At 30.4% G+C, this 27,091-nt stretch overlaps 2 protein-coding genes across 4 annotated transcripts; both read right to left on the reverse strand.

Moving 5' to 3' along the window:
- Positions 1-3,181: 3,181 nt before the first annotated feature.
- LOC110641370 (G-type lectin S-receptor-like serine/threonine-protein kinase At4g27290) lies at positions 3,182-6,933 on the reverse strand. 3 transcript variants are annotated; one of them, XM_021793067.2, is made up of 7 exons: positions 5,658-6,933; positions 5,392-5,517; positions 4,811-4,968; positions 4,506-4,716; positions 4,164-4,401; positions 3,877-4,027; positions 3,182-3,603 (listed from the first exon to the last, which is right to left on the reverse strand). In XM_021793067.2, exons 1-7 carry the CDS (start codon positions 6,901-6,903, stop codon positions 3,298-3,300), a joined length of 2,436 nt encoding a protein of 811 aa, XP_021648759.2. In that variant the 5' UTR covers positions 6,904-6,933; the 3' UTR covers positions 3,182-3,297. The 3 variants fall into 3 exon arrangements, with proteins under 3 accessions (XP_021648759.2, XP_021648761.2, XP_021648762.2); XM_021793069.2 differs by lacking the exon at positions 5,392-5,517; XM_021793070.2 differs by lacking the exon at positions 3,877-4,027 and having other exon boundaries at positions 3,523-3,603.
- Positions 6,934-21,586: 14,653 nt separating this feature from the next.
- On the reverse strand, positions 21,587-25,360 carry LOC110641369 (G-type lectin S-receptor-like serine/threonine-protein kinase At4g27290). Its single transcript, XM_058145419.1, has 6 exons — positions 23,893-25,360; positions 23,099-23,256; positions 22,808-23,018; positions 22,489-22,726; positions 22,257-22,407; positions 21,587-22,121 (listed from the first exon to the last, which is right to left on the reverse strand). The coding sequence occupies exons 1-6, from the start codon at positions 25,157-25,159 to the stop codon at positions 21,816-21,818; spliced, it is 2,331 nt and encodes a 776-aa protein (XP_058001402.1). The 5' UTR covers positions 25,160-25,360; the 3' UTR covers positions 21,587-21,815.
- Positions 25,361-27,091: the final 1,731 nt, after the last annotated feature.

The following is a 27,091-nucleotide window of genomic DNA, read 5'->3' on the forward strand; positions in this document are numbered from 1 at the left end:
AATAAAAGACAAAACTTTCATTAAATAGAGTTAGAATACAAATCTAAAGTACAAAATTTTATACTACTACAATATTGCATAAGAAAATTTAAGATAAACCACTTCTACAAAATATAATAGCAATTATCTTGATTTGAAAGACTTGATCGTGTTGATAAAGCATTTGATTTAGCCATTTGGCGAGAAGTATGCTCTAGTAGATGGTAATCTAATACTGTTTGACTCCATGATCTTTCTACGAGCTCAATCTAAACCTATCAAATTTTGATATCTTCAAGAAGAGAAAATCTATACTTCCTATTCTTGTACTCTTACCTAAATAATAAAGCAAAATACATGATAAAAAAGAAAAATAGATGCTCACAATGGAGGAAATAGTAAATCCCTACAGAGGAAATACCAAATATTCACAAAAGATGAGACACAAATCTTCCCAAGGGAGACAATAAAACTCAAATCTATCAACAAAAATAGACTAAAGACAAACACAGATTTGTTCTAAAATGATACAGATATGAAAATTATTGGGATTGGTAGCCACCGATGAAAATACTCAACCGTGGCCACCCTAAAAAAAACTCACAAGGAGAAAAAAAAAAAAGAGAAAAGAATTAGAGAATTTTAAGAAAGAGGCAACTAAGATTTATTGATGTACACATTTCTTGAAATTTTAAATATGAAAAATATCTGAATTATACTAAATTAAACTTATTTTACTATTTTAACTCGGTTTTGATTCTTTACTTGTAATCGTATTGAAATCCTATAAGACCTATATTGGATCTATTTTATACCTATATTTTTCTATAACCTTTAAATATATCATATATTTCAATATAATTATATATATTTATATATACTATAATTATAAATTATATGCAACTTAATATTTTTCATTTATTTAACTTTTTTTTAATAATTTTAGTTATGAATACAATAAATTACTTTATAATTCTTAAAGTGTATTAATATATCATATAATATACTTATCCTTAATTTTATATATATATATATATATATATATATATATATATATATATATATAATTAGGAAAAGTTAAAATTATAAGATATATTATATAATAACAGCTAATTTTACAATTTAAATGGTAATTTAAATACAATTTTTCATTATGATAATTGCATAAATTTATTTTAAAATTTGAAATTTGAATAAAACTCAATTAAATTAGAACCCAAGTATTGAGAAGCCGAAGCAAATCGATATAGAAATGTAGAAAAATTGAACAAGAATCTCTTGAGCCAGAGTTTTACACACACACACACACACACACACACACACACATATATATATATATATATATATATATATATATATATATATATATATATATAATTGTTTATAGTACATTTAAGAATATGATATAACATAACATAACTTTAATGTCTCAAATAATTGTAATTTTTTAATTTAAATTTTAAATAAAAGTTACAAAATTCTATGTAAATTAGCATATTATAATTTCATGAAATATTGAAAAAAAAATTATAAATTTATTTTATCTATTTTTTACAAACATAAATAGTAAAAGGAGTAAAATCGTAACAAAAGTTACTGAATAACCTAGTTGTAAACATTATGGTTGGAAAATTTTTATACCAGCTATATAAGTCCAAGGAAAAAAAATGTACATAAGATATATATGGTTTGATTATAAAATATATATCTACAGATAAGACATGAGAATACAAAATCTACTATAATAAAAAAAAAGTAGGATATAATCACATAATTATCTAAATCCTAACTTCAATTTATTTTTTAAAAAATAAAGTGTAATATTATTCTTTTAATATTTATAAAAGCTTTGGCAATACATGTTTTCATTTCGAGTATTTTTTTTTTTTTTTACTAAGACTATTATATACTTGTAGAAATTGACTTTTTAGAATGACTTTTAATTTTTATTTCTTTCTAGTTCTAATATTGCCCAAGTTGTTGGTCAAAAATGATCAAAGTCTTATTTTAATTATAAATGGTCAAAGCAAATCACATTAATTTTTTTAAATTTATTTAATTTATTTTCAATTGGAAGTCGAATAGTGAACCACTCCTTCACACAGTTGCTTTGTCATGTTATTATGACTTGTAAAATGATTATTTTTCTCCTTCCTTTCTTTTTCATATTTTTCTTTTGTCAACACCAATACCTTAACATTGTTTGACTGAAATGAAGAAATAAAAACAACGACCATTTCTTTTTTTTTTTTTTTCTTTCAAGTGCCTCTGTTCTAAGTCCAGTCCTTCTGCCTACATGTTTTTGATAAAGCGTGGCCTGAATATGCTAGTTGAGGAACGTAATAGTATGTATAAGAATTAAATAGTTAAAATATAGAGATTAAATAGTAATTTTAATTTTCTCAAGCATAAAAAAAAAATTTTCCCATAAAAGATATAAATAGTAATTTCGTTTTTTTTTAAATGTAGTATGTTAAGGTTCATAGCCAATTGAAGGAACTATAACACTATCTAAAGTCAACATTTACAAACAATACTTAAAATAGTACCAAACTTTGCGACATATAGGACGATTTACCTTGTACATTAGCATCAAAGAAATAATGAACCTTATTTTCCAGAGACATTTGTATTTGAGTTAGAGTGGGTGATATTCGAAATTTTGTTATACACATAAAAGTATCATAAAAAGAGATGAAAATTATAGTTGGTTTTGGATGTGCAGGGACAATGCCCTTATAGTATGGTACAGTAGGGTGGAGGCAGTGCAAGTAGAAGCAATGAGGTACACGGCCTGGTCATGAGATATAAGGAAGACATACGACCTGACCATGTAAGAAGTGCCTTGAATCTAGAAAGTCACACAGCTGGGCGTGTAAAATCCCATAGCCATGTTGACATCTTATCCTTGGAATGGTTCTATCTAGAAGGCCACGCGGCCTTACCATTTTAAACACCAAGACTGCGTTGACATCGATTGATACGAAGGTTGTTATCTAAAATGTTACAAAGAAGTAGCCTTGTGGCAAATTTTCTCATTGTAAAAAATAAATAAATAAATAAAATAAAAAAGCACAGATGGCTTCGTGGACACAGGCAAATTGCTAACCACGTAAAAACTCTATGTTTCTCTCACTATTTTCTCCGTGGACAATACCAAGGCCTTCTATTAATATTTCGTTTAGAAAAAAAACAGATGAAATATCAGAAGTAAACACTAAAAATGCATTGCATAAATACTTGTATTTATAAATATGTTTAAAATCAAAAAGGAACAGCATGGATAAAAGGGGGAAAATAAAATGGAGATTTCAATTTCTATCTAGGATCTATTATGGTAGTGGTGATTTCATTTCCTGAATAATTGCTTTCTTTCCTCGACGAAGATTCTGCTTCATATGGATTTCTCTCAGTGTAAAAACCAGGCTGCTTTGGCTGAGGCAGAAAAGTGTCACTTACCAACATTAAAACCACAGTTGACATATTCGGCCTGTCCTCTGGCAGCTGTTGCACACATAACAAGCCCACCTGGATGCATCGTAGAACCTGAGATGGACCGCACGAGTCATATAATGAATTATCAATTAGTTCTAAAGGCCTCCCTTTCACCCACAGCCTCCATGCCTGAAAAATTTTTAAATTCTATGTTAGTTTGGCTTAATTTGGCCCCAACTTTAAATTTCCTAGTTGCTTGAACTAGATTTGATATCTAAGAGATTCCATGCCCTACACTTGCATGTGCTTGCACAATATTAAAAATTTATATAGGGTGTATGAGTATGACAAACCTATATAATTGAGAACTTAAATATTATGAATGTGATGTATCAATATTCAATTATATCAATATAAAAAAAAAAAATTTCATCTATTCATTAAATGGAAAATTATACTCACATATCCAAGAAGGTTGTGACCAAGACCTCCAAGGGAAAATCCTCGATTTCTCTTTCCACTGACTATTTCTAAAATTATAACACCAAAACTAAAAACATCGGATTTTACTGAGAAGAGACCATCAATGGCATACTCAGGTGGCATATAACCACTGCAAAATAATATTACAAGAAGAAAAAGATTAAAAATTACTTTAATTTAAGCTAAAGCTAGTTTGATATCACATAAAATTGAGGTTTGTTGATAAGTACTTGGAAATTAGGAATATAAAGGCAATGAATACTTACTATGTCCCAACAACTCTATTCGTGTTTGTCGGACTTTGTTCTCTTCCAAATGTTCTTGCCAATCCAAAATCAGAAATTTTTGGATTCATATCACTATCAAGTAAAATATTACTAACTTTCAAATCTCTATGGATGATTCTTAGTCTTGAGTCTTGATGAAGATAGAGAAGTCCACGGGCAATCCCCTCGATAATATGGAAGCGTCTATGCCAATCTAGTAATTTGCATCTTGTTTTATCTATCAATTTGACAATCAGCTATTAGTCTAACTCTATGCTTAAACCTCAACGGAAAGAAATTCAAGAACTAGCTAAAATAAGAATGGGGACAGAGGGACCAAACCAAAAGTAAAGAAGTCCAGGCTTTTGTTGGGCATGTATTCATAGATCAACAATTTTTCCTCTCCTTCAATGCAACAGCCAAGAAGCTTTACAAGATTTCTATGCTGAAGCTTCGCAATCAATTTGACTTCATTTTTGAACTCTTCTCTTCCTTGTCTGGAAGTTTCAGAAAGCCTTTTCACCGCTATTTCTTGCCCGTCCAATAATGTACCCTTGAAAAATCATCATTGCATTTACAAACGTTTGCACAGCTTTCTTTAGAAGACACAAGCACTTCATTTCAAGAAACTCGTCGATATTTTTTACCTTGAATACGGGTCCAAAGCCACCTTCTCCCAGTTTATTATTTCTTGAAAAGTTGTTAGTGGCATTCTTCACAATTACTAAATCAAAGATTGGTAATTCCATCTCTTCCATTGCACTATCTTTATCATAATCCTTCATGTCATCATGGTTCCTCATTCCTGATGAATAATATGTTATAACAGCCACGCAAATCTAATGAATACACACAATCATAAAGTATGATAAAAAAGAAAAAAAAATAACATAGACTGTAAGGTCTATATATATCTATGGGCAAGATAAGAGAAAAAGTTTCATTATGATGAAAAAAGACAAGATAAACTACTCAGAACTCTCAAACCCTAACTCTAGTATATTTCCCAAATATTGGCTCATACCCTAAACTACCACCGCAGATCTCACTTTTTATTCCAATTGGGTCACAGCGGAAACTTTCAGCTGGGGTCACAATTATGATATATAAAGATATATCCAAAATTCAAGTCACATCGAAATAACATAATATTGTGATAAAACCAAATCCAAGAAACAACAAAGGGAGAGAGAAATCAAAAGCAAGGTTTACGCAAAATACTAATCACCTTGTTTTTGCTTTCGCATATAAAAAAGCAATGTTGACATTAGCATTCCCATAATAAAAATGAGACAACTAACTACAACTGCGTCTTTTTTCCTCTCATTTGATTTCTTTTTTGCTTCAATCCAAGCTGAAAGAAAAGACATAATATTAGTGAACATATTTCATATTTTTTTCTTTTCTTTAGATAGTACAACATATGTATGAATATTTTCAGACTTTATTTGCTAGAATTGCATTCCCACAAAAGGGAAGAAGTGAAAAAAGTACCTAATTCTGAAGCAGCCATCCGTATGTAGAGGTCTTGCCCACCTTCAACGAAATGTCTAATGTCAGTCAGCTTATCGAACCAAAGCAGGCAGCCACTTCCGACACCTCTTGCATCTGAATTTGCACACGCTACACATGAACAGTTTCTAAGGCACAATGCCTTGCATTCTTTCAGGCTTAGGCTCTCATTAACCATAGAAGAAGATGTGTCAGGTAATTTTAGCCCTGTGAGCTTCCAAAATCCATCTCCACTATGACAATCGAGTTTAGTCCTCCGAACGCATCCATCTAACCAATCAGCCTGTTTCCAATCTGATGGGGATTTGGGGACAAACCCTTCCAAGCATGCACAAACAGGGTAGCTACCAATGTTGCAGATTGCATTTGCACCACAAAATGCATAGCTGTCACATTGATCTATTGGCACCGTAAAGAAAAGATTCCATATTTGTGTTCTATCTATCCAAACATACCGCTGTAGAATTCCTGTCTCATTCAGCACCACCCTTGACGCAACCGAATTGTTTTGGAGCTCATACGTGTAATAGATCTCATGCTGGTTTGATACAAATTGAAAATTGTATAATGGATTTTGTCTCACCTGAGGAGTTCCGGTAAACTGAAGACCATTCCACGACCCAAGTCGAAACCGTATAGCTGTTCTGCTTGTAATAACCAGCTGGGGAAACCCACGAGGATCGATCCAAAACGAAAACTCACCAGGTGCTGGATTATTTGAGTTCTTCCAAGTTGTTAGAAACCAATTTAATCCCGTGGCAAGGTTTCTTCCAAGTTTCATACCTGGAAGCATGGTATCACTTGGATAATCAAAACTTTGCCATAGCATGTTATCTTTACCATCTCTGACAATAAGATTTCCTGAATCTAGGAGCTTTGCTACCGGATTCTGCTGTGTCCTTGATGTATTGTTGGATGACCAAACTACACCATCCTTGCCATTGCGGAGGATGAGATTTCCTTTGTTATCCAAGCGTAAAGCTCCTGATTTAGTGAGAATTGGAGTTTCTTTATTTGCTACCCACACAATAGTCCTGCTTGATACCTTCTTATACCAAACTCCCAAATATCGGCTTCTTGCATTACCAGGACTGAAAAATCCAAGCTCAAAGCTTCCGTCTGCTGAAATCAGCGTCTCATTATCTCTCATGGATTGACCTGGAGTGATAGTGTTTTGTGTAGCGGCCAATCTTGAGATGAAGAACAGAAAAGAGCAGACAAAAAGCATTGTAGCATTAATTTAGTATTGGTAAGTTTATCTCCGTTTTCTGTCGTTCCAGGAAAATTTCAGTACCTCATATTCATAGAAATTGGAAAGAATGACCCCACAGTGCACATGGCAAGGAAAGGGCACTTGCTACTTTCGGTGTTACAATGATTTCGTACTATTATCAGATGTGCAATGGATTTCAAGTATAGTCCAATAAACATTGGGGTCAACCATTATGAAGAATGTGGAAAACACATAAAGAGAGTAAAAAAGTCGTACCCTATAATTACGTTATTAGGTTCCACACGCACTTGTTGGCTATGCTTTCATATGCTCACCTCTGTGATTCACCATTTACTGTCTAATGAGAAATTATTAGATGCATCCGGTGCACATGTACCATCTTTCATATACCTTCTCTCACAGTTATGTGAGACCCTGCATTGTAGGAATGGCCCACTCTTTGGATATAGTGTGTTTCTATGCAGGGATTCCCAGTTTCTTCGTGGAAATGGCACAAGTCATGCATGACAGTTCCTCAAATGATGGACTAACGGCAGGGGGCCACATCACCAGCCGCACAGGTTTCAAATAAATCCACAAATGGATTTTCTCTCACCATGTCCCAGCATCAGGTAACCCTTTGCCCCGTAGAACACGTTAAACATGAATTAAATAAGTATTTTGAAGTTGAAAAGGTAAGTGCAATTCAAAGAAAGGCTCTTTCATGATAGCTGCATGCCAAATAAATCCACAAGTGCATTTTCTCTCACCATGTCTCAGAATCACGCAGCCCATTGCCCCGTAGAACACGTTAAACATGAATTAAAGACGTATTTTAATTTGAAGTTGAAAAGGTAAGTGCAACTCAAAGAAAGGCTCCTACATGATAGCTGCATGCTAAATAAATCCACAAGTGGATTTTCTCTTACCATGTCTTATAATCAGGTAACCCATTGCCCCGTAGAACACGTTCAACATGAATTAAAGGAGAAATTATCAGCCGAGTTAAAGAAGTTTAAATTTGAAATTGAAAGGGTAAGTTCAATTCAAAGAAAGGCTCTTTCAATTTATATAAAAATTAAAAATTAAAAATAAAAATAAAAATAAAAAACTCTTTCGTGATGGCTGCATGCTATCTTCTTTATTACTCTCTCTCTCTCTCAATAATTCTAAACATGTAATTTTTTAACTGCCAGAAATGGTTTCCAGGTGTAATGTTCATGGCACTTAAGAGTGCCCAAGGCTTGCAGCCAGTAATTAACGTTTTTAATTTAATCCCACCTTATAAGAAAAGACTTACCAATAAGAATGACATGATTTTCAAAAAGCTCAAGATGAGTCCCAACAAAAGTGTGGACAACCGGCAGCCAATCAACCCACGTACTAAGCAATAACAATATTTAGTCTCTATGTGCTGATGCGAAAGGTTGACCAAGGCTGAATACATCCAATACTAAAGACTTACCACTAGGCCACTACGTCACTGATCATTGTAAACATTCTATTTGTTGCACTAATAACCTAACTTAAACTATTGTGTCATAATTTGGATAGGAGAATATTGTGTACTCCCATAACACATACTCCCTCTCTCACAAATTCACTATTTCTTAATTTAGAGAATAATTGTAAGTTCGTATCTATGGGAGCAATATATATATTTTTAGTGCTCCCCAGTGCATGCTATAATTTTCTAATTTAGTAGTCTATACACACACACAATCATGTTTAATTTCTTTTTTTTATTAATTTCTTAAAATTAAAAAAAAATTAAAATTTTTCATTCTAAATATGGAAATTAAAAAAAAATCTATTAAATTAAATTCTTATAAAATTTTAGTTTACAAAGAGAGGGATAATGTTTAAATAGACGAGTAAATACATAAATAGGGCATGCATGTTGCCCAAGCTAACCAACACAACTATAAGAAGACTACTACACAAATTATAGAAAATTCGTTTAAGTAGATCAATATATAGTCTTCCAAAAATATTCAACAACAAGGCCTACGCAAAATTTGCCAATCCATCCATACAAAAATTAATTAATATTTCGTGCCTACAATCAAAAGACCAGAATACTTATACTATAAAAATAAATAGTGAGACACAAATATGAATTCTATGAATATTACTGTTGTACATCGCGGAAGCGTGTAAACTGCAAAGAAATAAAATAAACATACAAAACACCAATATTTACTTGGTTCACCCTTTCAACATAGGGCTACATGCACGGGCATGCCATCTTCCACTATCAATAATAGTTAAATCATCATTACAAGCTCAAAGCTATACTACCCATCAACCCAATTACACTCAAGAGAACCCACACTACATCAAACTGCTCATAGTAAATATATTAGTTAATCCCTCTCAGTCTTCTCTAGACATAACTCAATATATTTACTACTACACCACTACACCACAAAGGGTGTCTTTAACTATATGGGCAAAAGGCCTCTCATCAATGAGCAAAGCCAAATCTGTAGTAATTGGCAAAACCTTTTTCTATAATGGGCAACAACCTCACTCCATGAGCTGAAAGCCACTCTCTTCAATGGGCAAAAGCCACTCTCATCAATGGGCAAAAGCCACTATCTTCAATGGGCAAAAGCCAAATAACCCTTTTCATCATTCTCCTATTTATAGTATTAATTCCCTCAGTCCTTATCTGATTAGGACTCTTACTCAGTTTAGGAATAACACTAAAATAAGAGTTCTACTCATTATAGGAAATATTCCTCCATCCTATTAAGGAATATTTCTCCCATTCAAATTAGGAAAATATCTCTCTCCAAATCTCATTAGGATTTTGAGTCATAATTCTAACAATCTCCACCTTGACTCAAAATTCATTAACCATTGCATACCTCAAATTCTTGGGTGTCATCAAATTATCAAATCTCCATGCTTGAGCTTGAACCCTTCAAATCCGCAATTCTTCAATATTCATCTTGGTTGTAACTTGCTTTATTCTTCAAAAAAAAAAAAATCTTCACGTCATCAACCATTATTGCATGTGCGATTTTCTACCTGTCGCAACAGCTCCACCTTCAACCAAACTCTCCAAGATCATCCCCATGCTCTGATACCAATTTGTTGTGTATCGCGAAAGCGTGTAAACTGCAAAGAAATAAAATAAACACACAAAACACCAATATTTACGTAATTCACCCTCTCAACATAGGGCTACATCCACGGGCATGCCATCTTCCACTATTAATAATAGTTAAATCATCATTACAAGCTCAAAGCTATACTACCCATCAACCCAATTACACCCAAAAGAACCCACACTACATCAAACTGCTCATAGTAAATATATTAATTAGTTCCTCTTAGTCTTCTCTAAACATAATTCAATATATTTACTACTACACCACTACACCACAAAGGGTGTCTTCAACTATATGGGCAAGAGCCCTCTCATCAATGGGCAGAGCCAAATCTGCAGTAATTGGCAAAGCCTTTTTCTACAATGGGCGACAGCCTCACTCCATGAGCTGAAAGCCACTCTCTTCAATGGGCAAAAGCCACTATCTTCAATGGGCAAAAACCAAATAACCCTTTCCATCATTTTCCTATTTATAGTATTAATTTTCTCAGTCGTTATCTAATTAGGAGTCTCACTCAATTTAGGAATAACACTAAAATAAGAGTTCTACTCATTTTAGAAAATATTCCTCCATCCTATTGAGGAATATTTCTCCCATTCAAATTAGGAAAATATCTCTCTCCAAATCCCATTAGTATTTTGAGTCATAATTCTAACAATTACATATGATCCTCACAATAAATTATTCTGCAGATTGATCTAAGAATTTCACTTTTATAGGAAATTAATTGTTCCATATCATTGTCTAACGTCAACAACTAATCATCTATGTGTTGCTTCAACTTGGGTTTGAAACGAAAAGATTAAACTATTGAGCTTGCTTGCTGTTTAAATCTACGTGAAGATAAAACAGAACATCAAATATATCGTTGTGATGTTTTTTTAAGGGAGATCATGGTCTTTAATTTTTGAATTTATTGGATTTGCTGAGCAGAGATATATGGAATTTGGGAATTGACGTGGAAGCAATCTCAAAAAAATTATTTAAATCAATTATATTTAAGAAATCTAATCATATTTAATTTTAACATGATTAAAGTAATTTGATTTGATTTTCTTTTTCTATTTTATCCTCATATTTATTGTTTTGACCTTATTTACGTTTTTCTGTGTACTGCTTTAAAAATTCTTTAGAGCTTATGGCCTAAGCCGTTCATCGATAACATTTTTTAAGAAATTTCAGAGTTAACTTATTTTTTTAGTTCTCATATAGGCTAGTTTATCGTGTTCCAGCTTTGTTAATTTCGTATCAGAACAAGAATGGCCTAAATTTTGTATGACAAGCGAAGCAGGTAACAACAATCTTATTGCCGAAGAGCAGAGGATGCCGACACTTCAATAATATTTCTTAAAGTAATTTCAAATTTAACTTTTACTTTTTTTCTTTTTTCCACTTCTCATACTGTGTATTGTTTTCGAGTCTGAACAAAGATTTAGGCTTGTCAATTGTTTTCTCACTGTATCAGTTTTTGCTATCACAGCAAGAATAGCCTATGTTCCAAGCAGAGCAAAATCAACGGGCTTTTTTCTATACCGTGCATATATATATATATATATATATATATATATATATATATATATATATATATATATAAAGCCATAAAAGAAGTAAATTAGAAAATTTGATAAATTTAAAAAAGTCAAACAACTAGTCGTTATTCATACTAACGATCAACATAAAGGTCTTTTTTACCAACAATTTTTAATATAGTGTTAGTTATACTGGTTGGTGGTATGGTGGATATATTAGTATTTAGAGATTAAGGGAGTTGTTTACTATGAAAAAAAAATAGGATTGGCAACTGATTCAGTAGGTTGCAATGAGTCTTATTGTAATTAGCAACTGAAAATCAAATTGATTGTAATTAGCAACCGACAATCAAATCGATCACTAAATTAATTAAACTAAAAAAAAATTAAAATTTTTAGTAAAAAACTAGCAACCCAAACATAATTAGTTGCAAAAATTTTGGTGTCTTTAATTTAGTAATTTTGAAACCATTTTATAAATCAGTTGCTATTTGCAATTAATTTAACAATCGAAATGTCGGTTCCTAATTTTAAAAAAATTAAATTTCAAATAAAAAAATAAAAATTCCAACAAATAAAATTTTCAAAAATTATTAAAATAATAAATTATTAATAAAAATTAGTACTAAAAATTAATATAAAAATATTATTAAAAAATTACTAACAATAACTATCATAAAAAATATTAACAAAAAATTAAATATAAAAACATATTTAAAAGATAAATTACTAAAAAAAATTACCATATGTGTATTATAACAAAAAAAAATGACGAACTTAATACTACAAATAATTTATTAACAAAAAATATATTTGTACAAAAATTTTTAATTTATATAACAAAAATAAATTAAATAAAAAATATGAGAAAGAAAAAGAAAATGAAGAAAAAAAAAGAAAAAAAAGAAAAAGATGATAAAAAATAGATGAGAAAGAAAAAGATAATAAAAAAGAAAATAGGCGAGACAAAAAAAGATGATAAGAAAAAAAATATTGTAACATTCAAACCAATCAAAACAAAACAACAACTAAGAAAAAAAGGAAGAAAGAAAAGTAAAAAAAAAAAAAGAGATAAAAACAGAATCAAAACAAAGCAAATTGGGTACAGAGCAAAAACAGGGGAAATAAAGCAACAGCAGGGGAATCGAAAACCCTTACCTAAAAACTTAACTCTCCTAATAAAAATTCTGTTAAATTACATCATTTTCGCATGCTATAAGTCCCTATTTACAACGGATCCTTCTCAATATGTCCCTCTCTCATCTTGCAATCTCTATTCCAAGCAAAGGAGAAGAATGGGGAGCAGCAGCCATCCTTTTCAATTCTAGAGTCATGGGTTCTTTCTTGATCAAGGTAGCACTAATAGCTTCCTCCCTCCATGACTTAATAAGTTGTTGATATTCCCTTAGGTTAACAATTAAACTAAGGAGAGACATGGACAATATAGGCAGCCAAACCTCAACTTCTCTATACTAGGATTTTGAAGTTGAATTTTCTTTATTTTAGATTTTTAGGCTATATCATGAGCTACCATAGTTGCTTAATATTATTGAATAACTTGTAGTAAAGTTTGTTCATTGAAGAGTTGAGTAATGAAATTTCATATATATGTCCTAGGATTTGTTGAGTAAACTTAACATTAATTTTAATTCCAATTTAGGTATGTTATTTTAAGAATGAGTTAAGGGATTGAAGTTATTATTATTATGTTGCTAAATTCTATTTTAACGAATAGAATTGGTAGGAATTATAAGGGAAGTGAATGGAAATATTATGAATGAGTAAATTTGGAATGGATGGTCAAGCTACTAATGGTTTGATCATCGTTGGGTATATTAAATCTTAACTAGAAACATGCAAGAAATTTAGCATTTTGTGTACATATATAAAAAAAAAAGAGTTAAATATTATATCTTTAGTATCATTGGAAGTTATAAGCTAGTGGAAAATTTCAAATGTTGTTAGAAATAGGAAAATTTGTGAGTGGAGGGATGGATTTAAGTTTTATATCTTAATTGCTAAGTGGATAATGAAGACTTTAAAGTATGATGTGGTTATTATGGAGCTATTAATGGAGATTAATTGTAATTAAAATAGCAAGAATTTTGATGTAGTGAAGGGGAGAAATTTTAGCATGAAATGCTAAAGGAGAAAGAAGTATATATCAAATGGAGAAAGAGAAATATAAGGAAAAAAATATGGAATTTATTATATTTATTGGTGTAGGACACATATGGACATTTTAAACTATTTATGAATGTGTTGTGGATTGTGAAGAATTGATTGAGTTCTTAGAATTTTGGAAGACGTACGATTTAAACCGAAATGTAGCTGAATTTTTTTTTTTTTTTTGAATTTTAGATAAATAAATCATGCATTTCACCCTCACCTTTTTTATCTTCAGGATTTAAAATTCATTTTCTTAATATATTACTTTTCCCTACACTTTTAGGAGATGACCCAGCTCTTGTTATAGATACTAGGGGTGCTTCAGCAGTCTAGGCTTCATTAGTCTTTAGTATAGGTGAGTGGATAAATATTTAACACTGGTAATTTTTATTCTATGTATATTTATGTATGTTATTTTTCTTATGCAAAAATGGGAATAGATAATGGTAATTATGTGTTTATTTATTAAATGAAATGAGATTTAGAAGCACAGTTGAATAAATTACCTAATACACTCAATATATACACCGAATAGATAGCACATCGATGACAGGTGATATAATTTCAGCTCAGCTTATATTTATACTGTCTTTGGGATGAAGCTTAATATACACATAGCCTTTGGGGCGTATATCAGGTGATCGCCCTTTAGGGGTGGCTCTGCACATGTATATGACCAGCATATTTATTGCTCTTAGGCCATTTGTGTCATCATAGAGCCCAAGATGCCAGAATTGCTCTCAGGTTGTTAGAGTCTATTATATGCACCTGAGATGCCAGTATTATCTATAAGAAGCATATTATAAGTGTATGAGAATATTATTGATTTTATGATTATTAACAAAATTACTTTTAAAATATTTTTTTTATAACATGAAACTTTATTTTATCTCAGTTATGTGAATTTCAGCAAATAATATTTGTTCAGCTGACATATGTTAGTATAGCACCTGGTACTATTAAGTACCAAAACCTTATATATTCCCCCTTTGTTATTTATTTATCTGCTCATTGAGCAGTTATACTCACCTCTTATATTTTTAATATTCCATATTCGTTTTGGTGATCCTTCTATCAGCAGCCCTTATTTGTTAGCATTGTTATTTCTTTTACTTCACTAGCTGCAGAGTCTAGTGGAGGTCAGGCCAACATATTCCTTTTGTAACTTTTGATCATTTTGGATTACTGTATACATTATCTATGTGTTTAGTCTGCTACCCACCTAAGGCATGTGTTTGTATATTTTTTTGGTTCCTACGGAGGGAAAAAATAAATCATGTATCTATGAAGATGATGTATCTATTTGGCATGGAGCCACTTTATGTGTATATGTATATATTTACTTATTCTTCTAGGTTTCAATAGGTTTCATTTGTCCAATTAGATATATTTTAGGGGAAACTCTATCAGTTTTTCCTTATCACATTTGCCTCTACAGGGTGGAAGGCAGGTGTGACAAATATATTAGAAAAAAAAGGTGAAAAAGAAAATAGATGAGAAAAAAATTAAAAAAATAGATGAGAGAAAAAAAAATGAAGAAAATATATTAAAAAAGAAAAGATAATAAATAAAAAAGATGAAAATGAAAAAAAAAATAAAGAAAATGAGAGAAAAGAAAAGAAAGAGAGAGAAAATGAGTAGTGTGAAAGAAAATGAGTAATAGGGAAAGAAAATGAGTAATAGTTTATATAAGTAAATTAGAAATCGATTTTAGCAACAATTGTCGGTTGCTAATTTCTTTTAAAAATTAGGCAAAAATTTTTGGAGGAAAAATTTTGCAACCAATGCGCAATTAGTTGTAAGATCGGTTACTAAAAGTAATCGATTTCAATCCGTTAAAAAAATCAGTTATTAATTTGCAAATCAGTTACTAATTTGCAAATCAGTTGCAAATCAGTTACTAATTTGCAAATCAGTTGCAAATCAAAATAAAAAATAAAAAAAAAGCTCAGGAATTTTTAGGGGGAAAAATCGGTTGCTAATAGTAACCGATTTTAATCAGTTACAAAAATTAGTTGCTGGTAGCAACTAATTCACAAATCAGTTGCAAATCAAAAAAAGAAAATAAAAAAATTGGGCGGGAATTTTTAAGGGAAAAATCAGTTGCAATAATTGATTACTATTAGCAACAAATTTACAAATCAGTTACAAATCAACAAAAGAAAAAAAAGGGGTGCTAATTTTTTGGGAAAAAAAATTTAGCAACTAATTTACAATGGGTTGCAAAAATCGATATCTATTAGTAACCAATAAGGAATCGGTTGCAAATAACAAGCGATTTTTGCAACTATTTGCAAATTGGTTACTAATTCTGCAGCCAATTTAAATATTCTTTAATTTAGCAACCGATTCCCTAAATCGGTTACTGTTAGCAACCAATTTTAAAATCTGTTGCTATTAGCAACATATTTCTTAATCAATTGCTAATAGCAATTGATTTTAAAATCGATTACTAATTGTATATATAAAGTTTTTTCTAATATCGATTAGTAATCAATTTAGCAATAAATTATAAATCGATTTTTATTAGCAACTGATTCTTGAATCGATTACTAATTTTTTTAAAAATTAATTATTTTACTAAAAAAACCGAAATCACAAATCGGTTACAAAATTGATTGATAACAGTAACCGATTTCAGTCAATTGCAATAATCGATTGTAAAACTAATTGTTTTTTTATAGTGGTTCATGAAACTTACCCCTCCTAACTTTTAGAGGTTAAGGAGTGTTTTGTCTAGTGTCAAAAATATGATACCACTATTTTCACATTCAACAATTAATCCAATAGTTATTTTTATTGAATAATTTTTTTTTTTTTGATATTTCACAGGTATCTCTAGTTCAATAAACTAGGACTAGTCCTGTTCGGGCCAGGTCAGCCCACTAAGGGGTAAAGTGCTCCCAAATGGATATCTTCTCCATCTACGAAGATCGAATACTTGTCCTTACTTAAGGAGTAAGAGTGTCGAACTACTTATATCAAACATTCATTCATACCAAACAATTTTACTTTAAGGCTCTGCTTTGCAACACCTTTTAAATTAGAGTTTAATATTTTTATTAGAATCAAAACATTACATCTCTTATTTATACTATTCAATGATATTATATTTATACTAGTGTTTAGAGGTTGAGGAAGTAGTTTATGAAAAATTACCTCTTTTAGAGATTGAGATTAGTGATTGAGAGAGAGTTTTAACTAAAGTCAATAAGATTATATCATTATTTTTACATTTAACAGTTAATCTAATAGTTATTTTTACTAAACACTTCTATTTTAACAATTATATAAATAATTAATCACAAACAGTTAATATCTTATAGCTATCAATTAATAAAATGGTTGACAACTATTAAAACAATTAACAAGTAATATTCCTAAATAGAGTCTAAATCACTATATAAATAACTAATCATCAACAGTCAATGTCTAACTGCTAACAATTAGTAAAATAGCTAAAAGCTAATAGAACAGTTAATATTACTGAAATATTAAAGCAAGGAGAAAAAAAGTCACGACCAGCAATAAGTGCCAAAAAAAAATTAGTGTAAATAATAACCAGACAGGCGCAGTGTTGGAAATTAATATTACATATATAATTAATACGACGTTTCATAGGCAAAAACAACTATGGCTGGTTAATCACAGTGAAACTTCTGAAAGAAACAATAATACGATGTTGTTTAGATGAAATACAAAATCATTATATTTCTAAAATAATCTTAAAAAATATAGATATAAATAAAGTATTACAAAATTTTTAGGCACATGTCTTCAAAAATCAGAACCCAAACTCTACATCTCTCTATAGTTTTCATTGTTTTAAAATAATATTTAATAATTCATGAAACATATAGAGAAAAAATTGATAAAAATTATATAAAAAAAGGACAAATAAAGATGCATTGAATTTTTTTTTTTTTACATTTTCCTTTTTTTATCCCGTGTAAATAAAAAAATATATATATAATAACTACCTGTGCAGTTTTAATTTTTTTATAATTTTTAATTAATATATTAATTAAATAATAATTTATGTTTAAATATATAATTTTAATATTATACAAATGTATTTATGAAATAATTTATAGAACTAATTAAATGAATTTTTTTTAATTAAAGTATTAAATTACTATTTAAGTAATATTAAGATTAATTGAATATATATCTAGATATAAATATCAGTGTCCATTATAGATAATTGCTTAAAATTATAATATATGTATTATCAGTATGTATTATATATGCAATTATCCCTATCAAAGTCGTTGCTGCGTCGTAGTTGACATTACGTAATATAATGGAGACCTTTGAAAACAAGTCTTCCCTATGATTGCAATTAATTAATTAATTAATTATAAAATTTTAATATTTTTATTTTAAAATTACATTTTATTTTTTATATTTCAGAGTGATTTTTTTTTTTACAAAGATAAGTACACAAAAAATTCATCGATGAAAATAAATAAAAATAGACGCCTGTTAAAAATCATGATAATTTTAATAAAACTTTTATTTTTATATAAACTACTCACACACATTTTCTTTAACCAATATAAAAATACTGAAAGACCAACTCATGGATCACGCAAGACCATTTTTAGAGTGAACCTGACTTATAAAACATGCTATCACCCCAAGATTCGATGTTAAAATTAAAAATGGCATACTTTTAATAAAAATAATAAAGAAAAAAAATTAAATAATATTGTTTTCATTAAAGAGACAAAATAAATATTTGATTATTTATTTACTTTGTAAAGTGGTCTGTTATCTATGTCATTAATGTCCACTTGGACTGGAGCAATAAATTATATTTTAAGTTAATTTGGAGATCATGATTTGCATACATTATTATATATGATTTATTGTACGTACGTGTAATGAATATTATATTTGACTCTTGAATACTTATGATAAATAAGTTTGTAGTTGCTTCGAGACAAGTAGCGGGCTGTAGAACATTTAATGAAATATTCAAATATCCAACATTCAAATCCTCAAATATGCGGGAGATATTAAGGTGACAGAGGAATGTGAAATTCCTTTTTCTTTTGACAAGTATTAGGATGAGGTTTACTACACCGTGGTGAACACGGATGTTTCATGGTTGCCGTTTATTCTTTGGGAGGCCTTGATATTTTGATATAGATGCAAAGCATTAATTCAGGCAAAGAAAATACTTTTCAATTACTTAATGAAGGTGTGCAATACAGCCTATTAGGCTATGCGATTTTGGTTTCGGTTTGATTCTTTGTAAGTATTAGAATTAGAATCAAAGTTCAGTTCTTTCATTTTTTAGAACCAAAAAAGAAACTAAAATTTCAATTCTAGTTCTGATTCGCTTCAAGTGCTTTTGCTTCCGGTTTGATTCTAGTTTTGGTTCTAGTTTTGATTCTGATTTTATTTAGTTATTGGTTTCTACACTTAAAATTGTAATTTTATTGTATTCCTGTTAAAAGAATAAAAATAATTACATATTTCTAACATCAAAATATCAAATAAAAATAAAAGCAATAATATTAAAATAACAATATTAATATCAAATAAAATATCAATAAAGTAACATAAATATAATAATTTACTTAAGAGAAATACTAAAATTAAATTTAACAATTCTCACATTAAAATATAAAATAGCACCAAATATCCATAATGTTAGCACTGAGTGGGGATAGCTTAGTAGGCCGGTATCCTACGTAGATCTTTTCGACTCATGGCTCTTATGCTGTTACGCTATAAGATATTAGAGTTGTGCTTCTGCTAAAAATTTAAGCTTTTGGCACAGTGGTTAGTCTCGATCCTACAATTAGTATCACAATCAAGGAAATGAGTTTGAATCCCTAGCAGGTGCTAAGGTGGATTATTGGCATTAAGTAGGGATGGCTCAGTGGGCCAATATCCTGCCCTTATTCTTTCGATCTATAGCGCTTAGGCTGTTACGCTATAAGGAGTTAGAGTTACGCCTTTACTAAAAGTTTAAACTTTCGGTATGATAATAAGCGCTCGATTCTATACATAATAAGTCATATAATATTTCCAGGATAAATTTCAACAATTGTCCCTGAACTTATATAATTGTAACACTACACTCCTTTAATTTTAAAATATAACATAAAACCCCCTAAACTTTCAAATTTTGCACAGTAAAATCCCTCTGACTTTCAATTACTAATTTTTCAGTTAGAAATTGATGTGAATAGGTTCCTCATGATGCTTAATCAATATTTCTCTCTCATCTCTTATGCAAAGTGTAAAATTATTCTCTTTACGCATGAAAAATTATTCTCTCTATAGAGAGAAAAATGATTCAATTTACACATAGCTTGAGAGAGAAAAGAGAAATATTGACTAAACTCCATGCTGGAATTGTTCAGGTCAGCGTCTAACTGGAAAACTGGTAATTGGAGGTTAGAGAGATTTTACTGTACAAAATTTGAAAGACAGTTGTCAAAATTTATCCAATATTTCCATAAAATTATAAAATAACAGCAAATCAATAAATATAATATGAGTTAGGATTAATATAACCTAAACTAAGAGCATAAAACTACGTAATTTTTAGCTTTAGAGAAATTTTTTATTAGATTTTCATTCAACTATTTAAAGTTAAAATTTTATTAGACAATATATAATTTTTACTAATTTAAATTTTAATAAAATAAATATAATTTTAATATAGTAAATGTTGTTTATAAAAATTTTATAAATTATAATTAAAACTTTTTTAAATTAAAAATAAGACAACTGATATAATCTTAACTTTAGTAAATTTAATTATTAAAGCCGACTCTTAAAAATTATTTTAACTCATACTCTCCACTATGACCACATACCACACAAAATATTTTATTTGGAACGCACTAATGACATTTTGAGTGGATCATAATTTTTTATTAATGAAATAACACATACATAAATTAAGTCACTTCATAACATATATATTAATAAATATTCTATTATCTTATATATATTTTTCAATTATATAATTTTTAACACAAAAGTATACTACATGATGAAAATGTGATTTAATAAAATAATTAATGACTATAAGATAATTTAATATATTTATAATTAAAAATAATAAAAATTAATATTTTGTTACATATATATACTAATAATTAATAACAAATTAAGTTATATATATATATATATATATATATATATATATATATATATATATATATATATAATTATCTTAATCGCATATAATATATATAATTTTATTGAAACTATAAAATATATCTAAAATATATAAAAAAATAAATGTGTAAAATCGATTTTTTGGTTCAGTTCGATTTTGATTCCGTTCCAATTCGATTCTTAATGAAGAATAAAACCGAATTAAAATATTAAAATATCTTTGATTTAGTTCCTACAGTAACAATTTTTTTTTAGTTCCTATTCGATTCAATTCGATTATTCAGTTCGGTTCGGATTCCCAATAACCATGCATAGCCTACTATCAAGAAAACCAAAACTCAAAATTGTTCCTACAGTGGAGGGACAAACTTTCTCGACTGTTACTTGCTTTGAGCAGAAGACTGAATCTGATGTCAAAGAATATCAAGAAGTAAGTACGCCTTCGGGGCGGACACCACACCCTCAAATATAAAGCAGGCTTGAGGATAAGTGGAATGTCTCATTCAGTTCAAAACTAGAGATGGGTTGTATGTCTGGATGGTGATGCCTCTCGGTTTAGCAAATGCGTTGGCAAACTTTGTTTGGACGATCAATATCCAGAACTAGATTAATTCTGCACAGACCAACAGTTAAGTACCATTGAAGGTTTGAGACTTTACTGTTCATTTGGTAGGGATATAGCACTGGCCACTTTATTGCTTACATTAATTTGTTATCAATCATGAGCGCAATACGTAATTTAAATGGGAATAGATACCACAGCCATTATCGAAAATATTCCTAATTCACTAGTGTCAGTATAGCAGTGTGCTTCTTATATATCTCAAGGCAGCAGTCCACAAGTTCAAGCACTACCTAAATATCACAGAGATACCATCTGAACAATTTTAATTTCTTACCCTTTTCTTTTTTGAATTTTTGCAAGAAAACCTTCAGTTTTACTATAAGTTCAATTGATGGTCTTCTACCGGGGATCCAACATTGTAACTGTGATTTCATTTGTTGAAGTTGATCTGTAATTGCTTGAAGAAGACTCTGCCTCAGGCGTAAACCTTTCTGTGAAAAACCCAGGCTGCTTTGGCTGGGGCAACGAACTCTCACCACCTAACATTAGCACTACAGTTGACATGTTTGGCCTGTCCTCAGGTCGTTTCTGCACACATAGAAGACCTACATGAATGCACCTTATTATTTCTGAAAAGGCAGCAGACTCCTCTAACATATTATCGATTAATTCTAGTGGCCTTTCTTCCATCCACAGCCTCCATGCCTGAAACGTTTCAAAGTGACAACTCAGCCAGTTGTGCTTAAATGATTATTCTGGTTCTGGTCCATACTAAAGAAAAAGCTCAACATTGCATCACTATCAAGTATCAAGAATTGTCAGAAAAAATCTTATACTTACATGTCCAACAAGGTTATGGAGATGATCATGACTGTGAAATCCTCTATTTTTTCTCCCACTCACTATTTCCAATACTAATACCCCAAAGCTAAAGATGTCAGATTTCACAGAGAAGAGTCCATCAACAGCATATTCAGGAGCCATATAGCCACTGAAAAGCAATGCGTAAAAAATAAAGTGAGTTCACAAAGCAATACAGATAGAATTATACAAAGAATCCGGATGTACTTACAATGTTCCCACAACTCTATTTGTATTAGCCTCAGTTTGATCTCCACCAAATATTCTTGCCATGCCAAAATCTGAAATTTTTGGGTTCATATCTTTATCTAGTAAAACATTGCTAGCTTTTAGATCTCTGTGGATGATCCTGAGTCTTGAGTCTTGATGAAGATATAGAAGCCCCCTAGCAATTCCATCAATAATGTTGATGCGCTTGTTCCAATCCAATAGCTTGCTTCGTGATTGATCTGAACAAGTCCTCATTGATATTATTGTTAATTAACCTAAACTTAAATTATCAAAGGAAAAGTTTATGAATAGGAACAAACCAAATATAAAGAAGTCCAAGCTTTTATTGGGCATGTACTCATAAATTAACATTCTTTCATCTCCTTCAATGCAACAACCAAGAAGCTTCACAAGATTGCGGTGCTGAAGTTTGGCAATTAACAGAACTTCATTTTTAAACTCTTCAAGCCCTTGTCCAGAACTCATTGAAAGCCTCTTTACTGCAATTTCCTGCCCATCTAAAAATATGCCCTGAAATTGCCATTCAATGTTAGTTAACATATTCCTTTTAGCGATAGTTTGTCTCATCTGTCAACATACTTCTACATTACCTTGTACACAGGTCCAAAACCACCTTCTCCCAGCTTGTTTTCACTTGAAAAGTTATCTGAGGCCTTCATTATGGTGATCAAATCAATTATTGGTAACTCCAAGTCTTCATTTCTGCTTTGATCGTTGTAATCCCTTCCAATTACGCTTCTCATCTTCTCTGAAAATTGTTGAAAATTAATTGGAACCTCATAGCTCAACCATTTGAAGTAAAATTTTGCAAAAGCATTTCAATTTGATGTATTTATCCTTGTTAAAGGCACAATGTTGCTATTGCAATGTAGAGCAGAACAGGATTGGTTTCCAATAGACTATACTAATCAATGTCTATCTCAGAAACTAACATCACAAGAAACAAAAATTAGATACAAATGAGTTTACCTCGGAGTTTAATTCTCCTTTTCCTCATATACAAGATCCATCCAAGTACAAGCACTCCTGTGCCTAATATAGTGGTGCAGACAATGATTCCTATTCGCTTCTCCCTCCTGGATTCTCTCTTCTCCCTCCTGGATTCTCTCTTCTTCTTGATCTCATCTTAAGAATTGAAAGTAGAGTTGTGCACAAAAATCGAAAGTATAAGTAGTAGATAGAAATGCTCAAGCACTACCACTTCAACAGCAACATGTTTGAACCTAAATGGAACTATTTACTAAATGCCTCAAATTTGCAAATACAGCAGATTACCATGAAGAAATTTATAAGAAAACAGAGAAATCTTATAACTGTTCAGAAAGAACGCAGTGTCAAAATTTTGCTGATATCAAAATTCAGAAAATAAGAACCATCTGGATACCTAGGTATGAAGTAGCCATTCGTACATAGAGGTCTTGCCCTACATCAGCAAATTCCCTAATGTCAATCAGCTCACTAAACCAAAGCAAGCATCCACTTCCTGCAGTAATATCCGTATTCGCATATGCAACGCAAGAGCAATTCTTCAAGCACAAATCCTCGCATTCCTTGAGGCTCATATTCCTATTGAACCACGACCCAGACGTGTCTGGCATCTTCATTCCTGGATGCTTTACGAAGCCTTCTCCTCTCTTGCAAGCCAAGGCAGTCTTTCGAGCACACCCACTAGTCCAATCTTGGAAACTCCAGTCTCTCTCAGATTTGGGTTCAAACCCTTCTAAGCAATCACACAGGGGTGAGTTATTGATATTGCATTTAGCATTTGCACCACAGAGATTATAAGTGTCACACTGATCTTCACCAACTGCAAAATAACGAGCCCAACTATGTGTTTGATCTATCCATGTCAAGCGCTCTGTAACCCCCGTGGAATTCACCACCAACCTTGACATCACTGAACGGTTTCGAAGGTGAATATTGTAGTAGACCTCTTTTTCATTCAACACAAATTCGTATGTGTACACGGGATTTGGTCTGAGTCTAGCAGCCCCTGTAAAGCGAATACCGTTCCAAGAACCAGCTCTGAATGTTATTTTATTCCCCTTCTTATAAAGCAGCTGCGGATACCCATGAGGATCAATACCGGCAGTATAATCACCTCTAGCAGGGTCATCTAAGCTCTTCCAAGATGATAAAGTCCAGTCCAGACCAGTAACCAAATTTCTTCCAAGTTTCATGCCTGGTAGGTTGGTGTCACCTGGATAATCAAAGCTGTGCCATAGATAATTTTCCGGGTTAGCATCATTTTCATCCTTCACAACAAAATTTCCAGAGTCTAAGAGCTGAGCAATCGGATTCCTTGCAGTTCTTGTTTTATTAGATGACCAGATGACGCCATTTGTCCGATTCAGAAGAAGAAGAATCCCTTGGTCTGTGAAATTTAGAACTCCTGAGCGATCACGAATTGGAGTTTCTCGGTTGGCTACCCAAACAACAGTTCCCGTAGAAATCTTCTTGAACCAAATTCCCACGTATCGTCCCGATGAACTACCAGGGCTGAAGAACCCAAGTTCATAGGTTTGCCCACTTGAAACAATGGTATCCCCATCTCTGATAGACTGACCTGGACTAATGGTATCAACAGCAGTGGAGGTTCTTATGGCTGACAGTAGGCAAAAACAGACAAAGACCTCCACAAAGGTACCCATTGGTCATCTCAAACCTGTCTAGAGTGAGTACTATCAACCAAACTGGATTGTAATAGTAAATCATCAAAGGGCTTAGTGTTGATGGGACCAGAGATTGAACAAGTTCGGTTCTCAGAGGTTTAAATCTATTGCCGCTGCTGATATCAGAAAGTAGAAAAATACATAAATCATGTGGAAACATGTGGTGGGTTTGACGCTGGCTTTGCTCTAATGGAAGATCAAGTCATTACCTGTGATTTGTCATTTATTATGCTTTACGGTGAAGTGCTTTTTGACTCTGGGCGGTCAGCATTTACTATTATCACAAGGATACAACCACCAGACGAAGAAGATATAAATAAAACGCCGTCAATGAAAGCCCGATTCTCTCGAGCAAACCTTTGTTTTGATTTTTTTTTTCTCCACCCTTGAATTTTATGTAAAAAAATGAAACCTTATATTTACTTGTTGAAACCAAAATTTTATAGAAAAAAATTAATTATTAATTCTATAAAGTTTATTAAAAAAATTATAATAATAATTCAAAGCATATAAAAATTACGTGAATGCGTAGAAATTAAATAATTATATTTTTATAAAATTATAATATCAAATATTAATAAAATAAAAAAATAAAGTGTGAAGTTATTTTTTAGGTAAATGTCGAATTAAACTTGGTCGCTCTAATTTAAACTAATTCAAAACTATGAATTTCTTACAATTCAAATTCAAATTTTAATTTTGATTTGATTCTAATTCTAGTTTGATTTAGAGTTCAATCTATATCTAAATTGAACAATCTATAATTTTTAAAATTATTTTTAATTTCTTGAATAATAAAAACATGATTTGCTTTGAAATCATTTAGTTTGATTTCAATTCAATTTCGCTCTTATTCATTTATAATTTAAATAAAAAATAAATTTAATCAATTTTAATTCAATTGTAATTCGATTTAAACCGATCTAATTTCAATTCTAATTCGATTTTAATTTTTAACCGGCACTTGACAGGGTGTATGTCAAACGTTAAAAGATGCATTGGACTTCTTTTTTGAAGATGCAAGCTGTTTACTGATCCATCAAGGTAGAGATTCATTTTCAATGATTGCCGTGAATTCTCCACCAAATACCAAACCCAACTATTTCATACTGTGATCTTTTTAACACATTTTTCAAAATAAAAAGACCAAAAGAAATCAATTATCAATATCATTAATGTCTTCTAGAAACCTTATGGAATGGCAGTTTCTGTAAATGTATATGTGATGAAAATGGTCCTAATAGCTAAAATATAATTAAAAAAAAAACCCATTGAATTACTAGTTTAATGAGAACTTAATTATATATAGATAAATAAAGTAGGGGTATTTTGAATAATTTTTAAAAGAAATTTACATAATTTTAATAATAACTTTAGTTGGTAAGTAAATTTACTATCCATTTTATTAATTAATATTCAAATTTTAAAACTAAATTACAAAGAATGTATTCTTCTTATGTGCGGATCTCTTAATTATTTTGGTATTAATATTTTTTTTGTCAAGTCTAGAAAATGGACTTAATGTGATAATTATAATAAAAATAAATAAATTTTCATTAGGAAAAATTATTATTTAGTTTATAAATTTTAATAAAAATAATTATTTGATCTTTATATTTTAAAATATATATTATTTATTTATTATATTTTATTTTCATTAAACTGATTAGTTCTTCTATCAAATTTTTCGTTAGTGAATACTAATCAAATTATTATTTAATTTTTATATTTTATTGAAATTAATTAGTTGATTCCTATATTTTGAAAAATATTATTATTTAGTTCTTTTATTTTAGTAAAATTAATTAGTTAGTTTCTATATTTTGAAAAATATATTTCTAGATGAAAAATATAAATTTTGTTATGTGAAAACTAAATTTAAATTTACATTTTTTTTAAATTGTTCAAGTA

Source organism: Hevea brasiliensis, chromosome 4, assembly GCF_030052815.1.
Source record: "Hevea brasiliensis isolate MT/VB/25A 57/8 chromosome 4, ASM3005281v1, whole genome shotgun sequence".
NCBI lineage: Eukaryota > Viridiplantae > Streptophyta > Magnoliopsida > Malpighiales > Euphorbiaceae > Hevea > Hevea brasiliensis.